Source organism: Tupaia chinensis, unplaced genomic scaffold, assembly GCF_000334495.1.
Source record: "Tupaia chinensis unplaced genomic scaffold, TupChi_1.0 Scaffold000323_1, whole genome shotgun sequence".
In the NCBI taxonomy this organism is placed as follows: domain Eukaryota; kingdom Metazoa; phylum Chordata; class Mammalia; order Scandentia; family Tupaiidae; genus Tupaia; species Tupaia belangeri.
The window spans coordinates 1,802,663-1,817,935 of NW_006159817.1; the positions used below are offsets into that span (position 1 = coordinate 1,802,663).

The following is a 15,273-nucleotide window of genomic DNA, read 5'->3' on the forward strand; positions in this document are numbered from 1 at the left end:
AGCATAATGGCTATGTCGCTGGACTCCCACATCGACGACTGCGGTTCACGTCCCGGACCCGGTGGCTTAAAACTCACGCCGGGCGCGTGTGCGTGCGTGCCCAAGATCCCGAGAGGAGAATGGAGGAGAAGGGATTGTGGCATGACCATCCCCCCTGGGGGGTGATTTCTCGCTTTCTGTCTCTCTTTCTCTCTCTGTCTGTCTGGCGAGTGCACACGCCCTATAGCAAAAACCTCTCAAAAAAATATATGTATGTCAGTCCAGCCTTGTAGACTAGTGGTTAAGAGAACCGAATCCCACACAGCCTACTGTTGTGTAAAACTGGGCCAAGTTCCATAGAGAAACACGCCAGCCAGGTGCATGTGCATTCCCCAAATCCAGAGAGGACAGGGAAATTTTCGAGAAGGCATTATGGCATGATATACCCTTTTGGGGGTTGCTTTCTTCTTCTACCCTTCCTTCCCTCCCTCTCTGTGTGTCTCAGGCAGGTCCATATGCCCTCTGTGGCCACCGCACATGCCTTCTGATAATTAGAATAAAAAATGATTATACTAATTGTGAAATATACTCTTCTTCCCTACAGTCATGGGGTCAAATGTGTCTCCTACAGAAGATATGCTAAGTCCTACTCCTTGTACCACAGAACACAGCCTCATTGTGATAAACACGGTCCTTGCAGTAGTATTGGTCAGGGTGAGACCACCTCACAGTTGAATGGCCTGCTGACCCACTATGACCGGTGACCTTGCTAGAGGTTGCCTGTGAGAAAACAGTGAGTGACACATGCAGGTACAATCATGTGAAGGAGTTAGAGATGGCTGTTACGCAGCTGCCAGGCAGGGATGTCCTGATATTGCCCAGAAACTACCAGGCACCAGGAGGAGGGGCAGAGACATTCCCCCAGAGCTTTCAGAGGGAGCATAGTCATGCCCTATGGACTCGGACACCGAGCCTCCAGAACCGTGACAGTGCATTTCAGTTGTTTAGGGCTCCTAAATTGTTACGCTTGGTTACTACTGTCCTAGGACAGGGACACACCAATCAACAGAATCACAGATGTGAATCTTGGCCCCTCATTTTTCCACAATTGGGATCATGTGTGTGTTTCTGTTACTACCCTTTATACTCTGCTGTTGTCATAGGAGTTTCATGGGAGGAATTTCCATGTCTTATTATACACAAATATTGGGGGAACCAGCAGTTAGTGTAATGGCTATGTCGCTGGACTCCCACGTAGTCGACCACGGTTCACATCCCAGACCCGGTGGCTTAAAACTCATGCAGGGCGCGTGTGTGTGCGTGCCCAAGATCTCGAGAGGAAAATGGAGGAGAAGGGATTGCTGCGTGACCATCCCTCCTGGGTGATGATTTCTCGCTTTCTGTCTCTATGTCTGTCTGTGTCTGGCGAGCGCATGCGCCCTATAGGGAAAATCTCTCTCAAAAAAAAAAAAATTGGGTCATCAGAAAAATTTTGACACTTTTTTTTTTTTTAACATAGAAAAGCATAGGAAAAAGATGTCATGACTTTTCTGACAGCCAAGTCTATAATGACTGCTTAATATTATTATGATTATGTAAGTACTAACACCATGTTTAAGTTTTAAGTAATAGCAGTTGTTCACTGCTCTTGGGTCATGACCCAAACCTCCCAGGGCCACCTCATTAGGGCTGGCCCCACCATCTTGTGTCCACGAGCCACCTAGGGATCCTGTAAATGTGAGTTCTGAATCAGTGTTTCTGCAGTGGACCCTGAGAAAACTCTTCCAAAATGACTAATCTTTTCAAATCGACATTCATGTTTTATTATCTTCATACCCATACCACTGACAAATGCAAAGGGAAGCTCTTTGCAGACAGAAACTAAAGAGAAATCTCTTACACACAGGATGAACGACTTTGGCCAAAGAAAGTCAGGGCCATCCTCAGCATCCTGATCCCCTCCCCTTTTGGAGCAGGAGGACAGCAGACAGGAGAGGAGGGCTGGGAGCAGGGAGAGAATCACTGTGCTTAAGAAACAAGAACAGAGGGACTAGCAGGTGGTGTGGTAGTTAAGGCAGCTGGATTCCCTCATGGCACACCGTGGCTCGAGTCCTACACCTGGTGGCTTGGAAATCATACAGGGTGCATGCATATGCATGCCCAAAATCCCAAGAAGAGAATGGAGGAGAAAGGATTGTGGCCAACCTCCTTGAGGGGTGATTTCTTATTTTCCTTCTTTCTGGGAGGAGAAAGGACTGTGGTGTGGCCAACCTCTTTGAGGGGTGATTTCTCATTTTCCTTCTTTCTATCTCTTTCCTCTCAAGCAGAGCACATTGCCCATGGCAAAAAAAAAAAAAAAGAAAGAAAGAAAGAAAGAAAGAAAGAAAGAAAGAAAGAAAGAAAGAAAGAAAGAAAGAAAGAAAGAAAGAAAGAAAGAAAGAAAGAAAGAAAGAAAGAAAGAAAGAAAGAAAGAAAAAGAACAGAAATGAAAGCAAACACACTGTGAGCCTCATCTGGGCCTGATGTCTTTGCCAACAGCCCAGGCTCACTAGTACCTTCCCCTCATGTCATGTCTCAAGTGAGGGCCACCCTCACCCACACCCTTCCCATCTCTGATTCCTGACTGCTCTGCTCTACCCTAAGGCAGGGAGTGGGTGGTAGTCAAGGCCAAGTACAGGCAGGAGTCCTGGGAGCCACCTGCCATCTGGTCACAGACAGGACAGACCTGGGTCTGGGCAGCAGGGGGTGCTGTGACCTGTGCTGAGAGGCCTGTGGGCTCTCACTTGGGAAACCAGACACCTGCCTTCTGATCTCTGCTCAACAGCTGGGTCCCCTCTGGGCCCCTGGGGAGCCTCAGGCTAGGCACAGTCCTTCCCCTCCCAGAAATCATACCAGTCAAGGGGGCAGTTTGCAGGCCCAGGGAGGGAATTGGCTAGAGAAGGGACAAGGAGAGAATTTGCATGAAAGGTATCAACCCCCTGCTCTGAGTTAGAGAGAGGATAAGACAGACGTAAAGCGTGTCTGCCTCAGTGCAGCTCCAGGGCGTCTGCACCATGGCCTGGACCCCACTCTCCCTCCTTGGCCTCCTCCTCCTCTGCACAGGTCAGGACCATCCTGAGTATCCTGGTCCCAGCTCCTGAAACCCCCTCCAGCCTCAGGAGAAATGACCTTTCCCCATCCTTCCCCAGGCCATAATGGGTGTCTGTGTTCCAGGGTCCCTCTCCCAGCCCGTGCTGACTCAGTCGCCGTCTACGTCTGCCTCCCCGGGAGCCTCGGCCAAGCTCACCTGCACTCTGAGCAGTGGGCACAGCACCTACTACATTGAGTGGTACCAGCAGCAGCCAGGGAAGGCCCCTCGGTATGTGATGTATGTTAACAGTGATGGAAGCCACAGCAAGGGGGACGGGATCCCTGATCGCTTCTCAGGCTCCAGCTCTGGGGCCGACCGCTACTTGACCATCTCCAATCTCCAGCCTGAGGACGAGGCTGACTACATCTGTGGCGTACCTGATGGTAGTAATTATAGCACAGTGATCCAGATGAAGAGGGAAGTGAGACAAAAACTGTATTTACTGTTCCAGTCCCATGACTGACACACGGCGCCCAAGGAGTATTTGGTGTTCTGAATATTCTTTTGTTGTTATAATGTTACAGTCAAGCAGGACAGTCTGTGGTGACTCAGAGCCTCTCAGGGTCCCCCGACCTGAGTGAGCCAGGACTGCAGTCTGCCTCTCCCGAGGGCGTCAGTCCATCCAGGAGGTTGTACCAACACCGTGGGCTGGGGCTATGAACACATCCTTCATTCCTCGCAGGGCTGGGGTGGGGAAGGCTGGCATGAGGACCAGGTGTACTTGGGAGCACATTTATCACCTCCTGTCTCATACCTTCACCATCTTCTCCAGGTGTCAAGGAGCCATTCATTCTTGCCTTTATGGACTTTCTTCATGGGAAACTATTTTCAATCATTTTAAGAATCCTACTGCCTCCAGTCCCAAAGTGGCCAAAGAACCCACAAGCACCTATAGAAGGCAGAATTACCTCTGCCGTGTAACGTATGGCCAGATATTCCAGAACTCCTATCCAGGGTCATCCAAGGTCATCAGCGTCATCAGGGACCCAGTCCCCAGCGTCATCAGTAAGGTCCTAAACTCTGGAGGGAGTGAGGCTGTGGATCCAGCAGGGGGCGCTGTGGGGCTGACCTAAGGAGCAGTTTCTAGGCTCTCCAAGCTCAGAATAGCTTTAGAGGCTCTATGACCTTGTACAAGTGGGTTTACACCGGGAGGAATTTTGAACTAATCTTTAATTAAACATATTAAAAAATCAAATTAACCAGCTGTACCCTCCCGGCTCCAGCCCTGCTTCTTAGTGTCAATCACTGAGTGGGAGATTTGGGAAGAAAGGAGTAGGAGCACCCATGTGGGGAAGGAGCCTGCAGGGGAGTGGCTGAGGGCGGTGGGAGATGGGGCCAGAGTAGCCTGCTCTGGAGGAGTAGGGTGTAGTCTGAAATCTGGGGAGTGAGGGCAGTGTACCATGCAGAGGAGCAGGGTCAGCGTGTGCTTATAAGAGCAGAATCTAAGGAAGATTACTTAATTTATCCTGAATTCCCTCCATAGGCTCAATTTCTAAATATACACACATTGGGGTCTGATTAAAAATATATGATGGAGGTGGATTGATTCCATCCATAGCAAGAGGCCAGAGAAGATCAGGGACTCAGATCCCTGCTGTGTCTGACCTGGGAGAACTGACTATATGGTGTCACCCTTCCACACCATTTCCAGAGCACCTACCATGTGCCAGGCATTGGTTGTGGTCTTGGTGAGGTAGGAGTCAGCTCTCTGGTTATGTAGATAGGGAGGGAGTCCATGAACCAGAAAGGCAGAAACGAGATGGAGTCATGGTAGTTGAGCCACTAATAAAAATCTTTAATCCTCTCTTTAGAGATCAATTATTAGCTCTCACCACTTTCTCACACAGAGCACTGCTTACTGCCAGAGTTGGTTTTGACCTACTTGAGAAGCCAACATGGCCTGTTGGTCTCATGTCCTTATCAATATGATATTTCAAGGAGGAACTATGAGTGTCTGTCTTTTGATAAAAGCCAGAAGAAGACAAGAGCCATGTATATGAGAACAAAGAGCAAGCCTCCCTGGTTCATTTGTAAGATAGAATATTAACTACCTAGATCCCTGGTAGTGGGGAGTAGAGGCTGTTGACATCATTGATTACCCAAGTTAAGAAAAATCTTGTACTTCCTTATCAGAAAACCAGCCCATTGCTCAGACTGCAAGATAAAAACCTGTGACCACCAGCTCCTCTTTCACAACCCATCTGAGACCCACTCCCTGCTTGAGAGCTCTGTTCTTCCTTCCCTCTCTTAATGCACTCCATGTTGCTATGTCCTCTCTTTGTCCATGTCTAATAATTCTTTGTGGGCATTGGAAGAGAACCAGCATAGGTGTTGGGTCTGATCACCCAGCTCTCTCTCGTGTTAATGGGGTTCAGGGTATACTGTAGGCCAGATGGAAGGGTCCCTGTCCTAGGGAGTCGTCAATAACTATGTAAAGAGAAAGAATATGGGTACAAATGCCAACAGGAAGTAAATGTGTTCTAGGGAAGTTAAGGAAGATGAACTAGGTGATGCTGCCTCATCTTCCTCTTCTGAGTCCTGGAAGCTGGGATCAGAGTTAGCCTGACACTGATCAGTTGTGACGCAGTCCCTTTAGGACACAAAGCTAACTTTGATGAGCCCTTATGGATTCTACTGGTGTCCCCATCTTGGTCTTTCCCCCTCAGTTTTGTATCTGGGCTGTTCTATTACTACCCAGTCACAGGGTAGAGCCATTTCCTTTTCCCATAATGCACTCCTGCTAGTTTCTCACCCCTTCCACAGCTGTGTTAGCACTTAAAGGCTCATGGCCCAAATATCCACCTTTAGCTCACTCTCCTTTAAAGAGCAGGAATCATTACAGTGCAACAGAGTCACCAAAGTACATTTGGAGTACCTCTTGGGAATCCTGCAGAGTATAAGCTCTTCTGGTGTTAGAGAATTCACTCCTCAGATATGACAGTCAATTCCTAGGCAGGTGTATTTTGTTAGGTATATTAGGATGTTACCTGGAAAAGATACAGAGAATAACAATAACGATAATGATAATAAAGGTGAACAAATGATTCTATAAAATATGCGAAGTGCACCTGTCAAACCTCTCATTCCACTGTTGTGTTCTTAGGGCCACAGTAAAATAGCAAAGCTCGGGCAGGGTGGCTTTGTTGTTGTTTCTTGTTTCTTTGTAGTTCTGATACACGTGTGTGTGCGCGCAGAGAGAGAGAAGAGAGAAAGAAAGTGAGAATGCACCCCCCAGGGGGAATGGGAATGCCACAATTCCTTCTCCTTCGTCCTCCTCTTGGGATTTTGAACATGCATGCACATGTCCCTAGCATGTTTCTCAACCAACAGAGTCTGGTATTTGAACCATGCAGTTGACTGTGTGGGATCCACCCACCTTAAACACTAGGTCATTGACTGGCCTAGGTAGTATGTCTGAAAGGCAGCCCAGAAATACTTTCTGAATTTTCTCCAGCATTCTTCATGCCACAACCTTCTAACATGGATTTCGGCCCACCTTCCCTTCCCCATGACCTCTTGGGTCATCCTCCACCAGTTAGCGGTCCCTTGGCCTGACAGAGGCTGTCAACCTGCATCCCTGTGGTGCAAGGCCTGCCAGAATCCTCATTGTTTCTGAGTCTAATCCTTCACCCAGATCTCATTGTTTATTTCTCCATCTTTATTTACTTAATTAACTGAGATTTATCTTCCCTTGAACCCAGCAATTACCTCCTTAGCTGTGAGCTGTTGTTTCTGAGTCCTCCTTGCTATGATCTCACCACCCTCATTTCCTCTCAGATCCTTGGCTGTAGGGTGGCCCCTCAGATCTCTGCCTAGTGGTGACAGAGAGGCAGGGAGACCTCTGTAGGTCTCATCTCTTGGGTGTCCTCATCAGGGTCAGTTCCAGGACAGGTCGAGGCTGTGCGGTTCCTCATTTCACACCCCTGTGGGGCAGAGCAGCCAATGGCAGGGACGTGCTCAGTAAGGATTTGCTAAGGGCGGACGTGCCTGTCACATTGCCCTGGGCCAAGGACGGGGTGAACTGAGGAAAAGTGAGCTGCTTGTTTCTTTACACTCAGTCTGAGAGCTGAAGGGGGCCCACACAGAGAGAATAAACATAGATCTGAGGTAATGACAGACCCCTAGGCTGGCACTGAGGGCACTTGGTGGACAGAGAAATGGGAGGTGAGGCTGTCTCTGAAAGGATCTATTCAAGAGGATGCTGTTTCTGGATATGGACACCAGGGGGCACTCAGAGCCCACTCCTGGGGGGATCTCATAATTAGGGCAGAAAGCAACCACCTGTCCTTGCCTGCTGACCTTTTGGAGTTCTGTTGTGACCCTCACACCCCTGGGACCATATAGTCTTACCCCACCCACACTCTGACATCTTTAGGACTGACCTAGGGCCAGGTGGGACCAGCAAGCTCTGGGTGGGGGTTCATTTGCATGAACTTCCCCACCCCCTGTCACAGCATGAAAAGGGGAAAGGACAGATTGAGGGGAGCCCTGTTTCAGCTGTGGGCCCAGAAGGCAGGATTCTGGGATCTCCTCCATCATGGCCTGGTCCCCTCTCCTGTTCACCCTCTTGCTCACTGCATAGGTGACTAGATATGGGGCCAGGGGATGGGTCTGGGGAGACCATGGGCTCTGGGTTCTCTTCTTGTCTCTAGACCCAGAATCACCCTCTCTGTGTCTCTCCCACCTCCAGGGTCCTGGGCCCAGGTCTGTGCTGACTCAGCCGCGCTCAGTGTCTGGGGCCCTGGGACAGAGGGTCACCATCTCCTGCAAGGGAAGCAGCGACAACATTGGGAGAGGCTATAATCTGCAGTGGTACCAATAGCTCCCAGAGGCAGCCCCCAGACTCCTCATCTATGGTAGCAGCCATCGACCCTCAGGGGTCCCTGATCACTTCTCTGGCTCCAAGTCTGGAACCTTGGCCTCCCTGACCATCTCAGGGCTCCAGGCTGAGAATAAGGCTGACTATTACTGTCAGTCCTGGGACAGCCAGGAGGGAAGTGAGACAAAAACCTGCTGTCGAATTTTCTATTGTAAGGTATTGTAAGGTGTGTTCTTTTTTTTCTTTTTTTTTCTTTTTAAATTAGCTCTTAATTTTAAACATCTATTTTCTTTTTTTTTTTTTTTTTAAATTAGCTCTGTTAATTTTAGACATCTATTTTCGATAACATTTTGAAGCATGACTTGTGTTTTGAACATAGTAAGCCTATCATAGTTAACATAAAACAAAAACAAAAATTCCCCTGCTGTCAGCTCCTACCTGTGCCCAATGGAGATGCTTCCTCTGCTTGGCCTAAAGCTGGGATCTGAGTTCTCCTCAGTGACATGTGCCTAGGGGAATTGTTTACACTCTCTCAACTACGCCCCCAGTCGAGTCGTTCTCATTAGCACCATGTGAAAACTTCTCGAATGCCACTGATCTGTCTGGATGACAGGGTGGGTTGCTCTAGAGACAGCCCTGGCTGTGTGTCCTCACTACTAGAAATCTCTTTCCTCATCCTTATGGAGTCTGGAGGACTAGGTCGCTTTCCCTCTCTCTCTTATTTGCCTCCCTCTGGTGAGAATATACACCCTGTAGAAAAAACAAAAACCAAAACCTAAAATGAAAACCAACCAGGGACCAGCAGTTGGCGTAATGGCTATGTTGCTGAACTCCCATGTAGTTGACCGCGGTTCGTGTCCCAGACCCGGTCGCTTAAACTCACACTGGGCGCATGTGCATGCGTGCCCAAGATCCCGAGAGGAGAATGGAGGAGAAGGGATTGTGGTGTGGCCATCCCCTCTGGGGGTGATTTCTCGCTTTCTGTCTCTCTGTCTCTCTCTGTCTATCTGGCGAGCGCAGGTGCCCTATAGCGAAAACCTTTAAAAACAAAACAAAACAAAACAAAAAATACTAACCAGAAAATCTCAGGAAGCCATGAATGGAAAGAAACTATCTCAATGCAATGAAGGCCACAGGTGAAAAACCCACAGTTACCATCAAAGGGCAGTGGTGAATAAAACATTTTTTTTTTCTGTAATAGCAAAATCTAGACCCCCATGCCCATTTTGACCCCTTCTCCTCAAGACAGTGTTGGAAGTTTTAGGTAGAGCGGTCCGGTAAGAAAATGAATGCAATGAATAGAAATTAGAGATGAAGAGCAAAATGATCTCTGCTTTCAGATACAACCTTACATGTAGGAAAGCCTTGGGAATAAACTTTAAAAATCCTAAAATTTACCATGAGAACTGGTAAAGAAATTCAGCAGAAGTTCAAGATTCAACGCAGAAAACATTGTTCTGTTTATAGATTGGAACAGTGAATGGCCACAAATGAAATAAATAAAATAATTCCATTGGCCACATCACAGATGGATAAGATACTCAGAAACCAAACTTAACTGATGAGTTAAAATATGCACTCCCTTCAAATTCGAAAACGTTGCTGAAGGAAATGAAAGAGCGCATGGAAAAAATGGAAAGTCTCCTGTGCTCAGGAGCTGGAATAATTCATATCAAGATGTCCAGACCATCCAAGGGCTCCACACAAACCTGATAGGCCTATCAACAACCTGGCACTGTGTTTGCAAAAACTGGAAAATACAGCCTAAAACATATAGGGAACCTCAAGAGACACCAATAGTCAAAAACAACATCACGAAAGGGGAATGAAGTTGGAGGTCCCACTTCCTGATGGGTTTTTTATTTTTTTAAAATAATTATTTATTTATTTATTTCCATTTGTTAATTTTTTTCTTTTTCCTTTATTTGACAAGAGAGTGGGGGAGAGAAAGAGAGAGAGAGAGAGAGAGAGAGAGAGAGAACGTGAGAAACCAAGCCACCAGGTCCAGGACTTGAACCATGGTTGGCCATGTGGGAATCCAGTGCCCTTATCCACCATACCACCTGCTGGCCCCGCCACTTCCTGATGTTAACACACAATGAAAGCGGCACTAATTGGCAGAGGGGGGCTGGCAGATGGACCGACAGGTTGACAGATAAAGCAGAAGAGAAAAGCAGTAATAAACTTCTGTTGTTTTCTCTATCTTTTTCTTATTCATTTTTTGTTATGGGCACTTGCACTCCCAGGAGAGAGACACAGGCAGGAGGAGAGGGAAAGTGAGAAAACATTCCCAGGCGGGGTGGCCACACTGCAATCCTCTTCTCTCAGGATTTGGGGCACACACACATACCAGTCACGATTTGTAAGCCACGAGGTCCGAGAGCCAAACCACAGCACCCGCTACGTGAGACCCAGCTGCCTCACCTGCCACGCCACCTGCTTGCCCCCAGTAATGAACTCTTCTGGCCAAATTATTTGTAGCATGAGCGTCAAGGTCCTCAATGAGAAAAGGACATCTTTTTTTAACAAATGGTGTGGAGAAAGCTGGATATCAAACTGCAAACTCACGATGACTTGAGGACCCAAATGTAAAAGCTAAACTGTAAAATACTTGGGCTAGGGGATCCACAAATGGCGTAGCAGGTTCGTCATTGGACCCCCCACATGAAGAACTGCGGTTTGAGTCCCAGACCCAGTGGCTTGAAACTCACGATGGATGTGTGTGTGTGTGTGTGTGTGTGTGTGTGTGCCCAAGATCCTTGGAGGAGAGTAGAGGATGAGGGATTGTGGCATAGTCATTCCTCCTGGGGGTGATTTCTCACTTTTCCTCTTATTTTCTTCTCTCTGTCTCTCTATCTCTGTCTCTCTTCCTGGCACGAACATGTGCCCTAAGGCAAAAGCTTCTACAAAAACAACAACAACAATAACAACCACAACCACCCCTTAGGATAAACTGTTAGGAGGAAGCCTCACCACCAGATGAGGAAATAATTTCTTGGCCATGATAGGAGAAGTGCAGGAGGAAGAAAGGAAGAAAAAGGGACCATCTGAACTGAAAAAGCAGCTCTGTAGACACACGGCGTGGCCTGACAGCAGGTTCATCCCCAGCTGTGACCAGACTGTGAGAGTCCTGCCATTCACCAAGGCCCACACTGTCTGATGTCCCTGAAGACCTGTGCACTGACCCACCTGCTGAGAACCTGCACCTCATCTAGAAGCAGGGGTTGATATTTTTGTCCCCAGCAGGACCCACTGCCCTCCAAGATACTGACCACGGTCACCCCCATCCCTGGTCCCTGTGGAAGGAGCTGCTCAGGCCTCTGCCGTCTCACATTCCTGCAGCCTCCTTATACTATGAGGCTGTCATGTTGTCACATTCCTTCTTCTAGAAATCCAGAAGAAACATCTTCAGAAGACGATTAATTTCAGTACCATTGGGAACAGCAGGGGTGCCTCCTGTGTGGACTGACAGTGACCAGGCTCTCAGGACAGTCTCCTGCCATGATTGTCACAGAGACGCTGAAGTTTGGGCAGTGGATATTGGGGAGGGGGTGTTTGCTGTGGTTCTGTCTCAGGTCTGCACAGTGGGTGCAGCTCCATTCAGCCTGACACCCCCTCTGTACACTCAGTGCAGTCCTCAGAGCCAACCTCACATCCACTCGAAACCAATGAGTTGGCACAGGCCCTGCCCCCCTGTCTCCAGGAAGGTGTCAGAGCACCTGAGTCCTGAGATTTGTGTCCCCGTGAGGGACATGTGCCTCCCCTGAGGCACGCGACTCACATCTGTCGACACAGAGAACAGGGGCTCAGAGTCTCAAAATATTACATCCAAAATGTCGAGCATATAATTTTAAAAATCATTTACATCGAGAACCAGAAAGTCACAACTTGAATGGGAAAATACCATCTAGATGCTCAACCGGAAAGTGAGTTGGTGTTGAAATTCAGCAGCGGAGATATCAACGCGGTCATCTCAAAGTCACTGTCACGACCAATTCCAGACCTTCTTTTCCACATCTCATAAAAAGTCCAAGTCGAGCTGGCCTTGTAAAATTGCGTGTAAGGGAAATGACTCCCTCACGGCTTACTGTTGTTGGAGACCTGGCCGAGGCCCCTGCAGAAACACACGAGCCAGGTGTGCAGGCATTTCCCAAATCCAGACAGGACAGGGAAGTTCCGGAGGAGGAGTTATGGCTGATACACCCTTTCCGGGTTCGCTTTCTTCCTCTCCACCTCCCTTCTTCTCTGTCTCTTAGGCAAACACACATGCCCTCTGATAAAAAAAATAAATAAATAAAAATAATACTCATAATAACAGAACAAATGAGCATTATAGAACAGGAAAATGCAATAGATTAAATATCTATAAATCTCTGGAAATTTGCACTCGAGGGAGTAGTACTTAAGGTTGGGTACTAGAGCTTACTATCAGATTGGGGTGCTTAGCACAGGGAGATACCCCAACGGGGAGCCAAGACACAAATCTACATGTGACAATGTGTGGGTGCAGAGTGATTGCATGACATCAGGATCACGTGACCCTCCAACTCAGCTCTCAGGGGAACACAGATGTTCCCATCTGGAGAGAAGGGAGAGGAGAGGTCTGGGTTTATCCCTGTTCCTGCTCGAGTCCTGGAGTGGAGGATGCTCAAGAGTGAGCTGGGCTGAGCTGGCCCACACGAGTACCATTGCATTATCTTACGTCCCCATACACCAGGACCAGGGACATCAGAACCGAGGACGGAGGTCCCGCACAGTCGGGAGGACAGCATCACCAGTGCTGCTCCTTGTGCCACCAGGAGTGAGGGGAGGGACGTCCCCTTCATGTGTTACTAATTCTGACTCGGTCAAGTCCCCCTGTGATTTACTGTAGGTGTGTTGGATAAGGATCTATTAATATTGGAAATTATAATACTTTTGCAATGTATTCTTCTTCCCTCAAGCTGTGGGGACCAAGGTGGCCCCTAGATAAGATGAATGAAGTCCTACCCCTTGACCACAGAACACAACCTCATTTTGAAAAGCGGGGTCCTTGAGGTGTCCCGTTAGAATGAGGCTGCCCTGCAGTAGAGTGGGCTGCTGACCCTATCTGACCGGTGACCTTGTTAGTAGGTCACAGTGATAAAACAGGGAGACACGCGGGGACAACCATGTGAAGAAGGAGGTAGAGATGGCAGTTACTCAGCTGCCAGCCAGGGCCCTCCCGGTGTTGCCCAGAGCTACCAAGCACCAGGAAGAGGGGAGGAAGGATTCTCCCAGAGCTTCCAGAGAGCACACGGTGCTGACCAATGGATCCGGACACTGAGCCTCCAGAACCGTAAGACAGAGCATTTCTGCTGTTTAGGGCTCCCAGATTGTGACACATGGTCATTACCGCCCTACGCCAGGGCACACCAAACAAGCAACAGAATCACAGATCCGAATTGGTGTGTGTTTCTTCATCTTGGTCTCAGTTTTTCACAAAGAGGATCATGTTTGTCCTCCTATTCCTACCTTTATACTCTGCTATTGTCATAGGAGCTTCACTTAAGGAATTTCCACGTCTTATTATACATAAGTATGTAATGTCTGCTTATATTATTAAGATTATGTAAACAGTAATGCCAAGTTTTCAGTAATTCCAGCTGTTCCCTGCTCTCTAGATAGGAAGATGTGAACAAGTGAAAGCCTTCTTGTTATTAACAAAGCACTTTTTTAAAAAGAAAGCCTTCTTGTTATTAACAAAGCACTTTTTAAAAGAAGTTATTTTATTTATTCATTCATTTATTTTAATTTGACCAGAGAGAAACAGAGAGAGAGAGAGAAGGTGAGAAAGTAAGCTGCCAGGTCCAGGACTTGAACCGTGGTCAGCCATGTGGGAGTGCCCAGCACCTTAACCACCACGCCACCTACTGGTCCCAACAAAGCACTTTTGATTATTTCTATGGATTTAGGAATCCTGAGGAGAGGCTGCCTTTTCCATGGAAGTCTGGAGTCCTTGGATCTGAAGTGAAATACAAAGTGGGAAGGAGGGTGTGAGTGTCCAGGCCAGGATGGTGGGAGGCAGCATAGACCGAGGCCTGGGGGTTGGGTCACAGCCTGAACCTCCCATGGCCACCTCACACTAGGGCTGCTCCCATGGGCATGTGACCACGAAGCACCTGGGGATCCTGTAAATGTGGATTCTGGGTTAGGGTTTCTGCTGAAAGGCCCGAGAGTCTGCTCTTCCAGAAAGACTATTCCGCCTTTCCAGAAAGGGTAATCGACATTCATATTTTATTCTCTTTATATTCACACGGATACTGAAGAATCCACAGGGAAGTTCTTTGCAGACAGAAACCAAAGAGAAATCTCTCACAGAGAGGATGAAAATTTTGGGCCAGAGAAGAAACCACAGTTGGAGCAGGGGGACTGCAGAGAGGAGAGGAAGGCTGAGAGAGGAGGGAGACGCACTGTGTGTAAGAGCCAGGTGTGTGTGTGTGTGTGTGTGTGTGTGTGTGCGCGTGTCCAAAATCCCAGGAGGAGTATGAAGGAAAAAGGATTGTGGCATGGCCATCTCCCCTGGAGGGTGATCTCTCACTTTCCTTTCTCTGTCTCTCTTGCCTCTCTGGCAATGACAGGTGCCCTGTGGCAAAAACCTAAAAACAAATGAACAAACGAATGAAAAAGAAAAGGAAAGGAAACACACAATGAGCCTCACCTGGGCCTGACCTCCCTCTGCCATCTGCCCAAGCTACCTAGTGCCTTCCCTCCATTCTTATCTCAAGTGAGGACCATTATCACCCGTTCCCTTCCCCATCTCTGATTCCTGACCACTCTGCTCTGCCCTAGGGTGGGCAGTGGGCAGTGGTCTAAGCCGAGTGCTGTCAGGAGCCCTGGGGACCACCTGCATCTGCTCACAGACACGATGGTCCTGGGCCTGGGCAGTAGGGGGCGCTGTGGGCCTGCTCTGAGGGGACTGTGGGGCTCTCAGCTGGAAACCAGACACCTGCTTCCTGGTCTCTGTTCAGGGCTCACTGGGCCCAACAGCTGGGTCCTCTCAGGGACCCTGGGGATCCTCAGACCAGGCCCAGTCCTCCCCCCACTCAGAACTGCCACCAGCCATTGGGGCAGCTCTCAGAGCAAGGGAGGAAGAAAGACAGAATTTGCATGAAAGGCCCCTTTCACCCCTACTCTGGGTCAATGAGAGGATAAGAGAGACCTGCAGCGTGTCTGCCTCAGCACGGCTCCAGGGCGTCTGCACCATGGCTCGGACCCCACTCTCTCTCATTGTCCTCATTCTCCACTGCACAGGTCAGGATCCTCCTCAGCATCCTGGCCCTGGGTCCTGAAACCACCTCTAGCCACAGGAGAAATGACATTTCCC

The 15,273-nt window shown here is 48.6% G+C and overlaps 1 protein-coding gene across 1 annotated transcript; it reads left to right on the forward strand.

Moving 5' to 3' along the window:
- Window positions 1-2,957: 2,957 nt before the first annotated feature.
- On the forward strand, window positions 2,958-3,715 carry LOC102502103 (immunoglobulin lambda variable 4-69). The gene is made up of 2 exons (XM_027773123.1): window positions 2,958-3,081; window positions 3,193-3,715. Exons 1-2 carry the CDS (start codon window positions 3,033-3,035, stop codon window positions 3,570-3,572), a joined length of 429 nt encoding a protein of 142 aa, XP_027628924.1. The 5' UTR covers window positions 2,958-3,032; the 3' UTR covers window positions 3,573-3,715.
- Window positions 3,716-15,273: the final 11,558 nt, after the last annotated feature.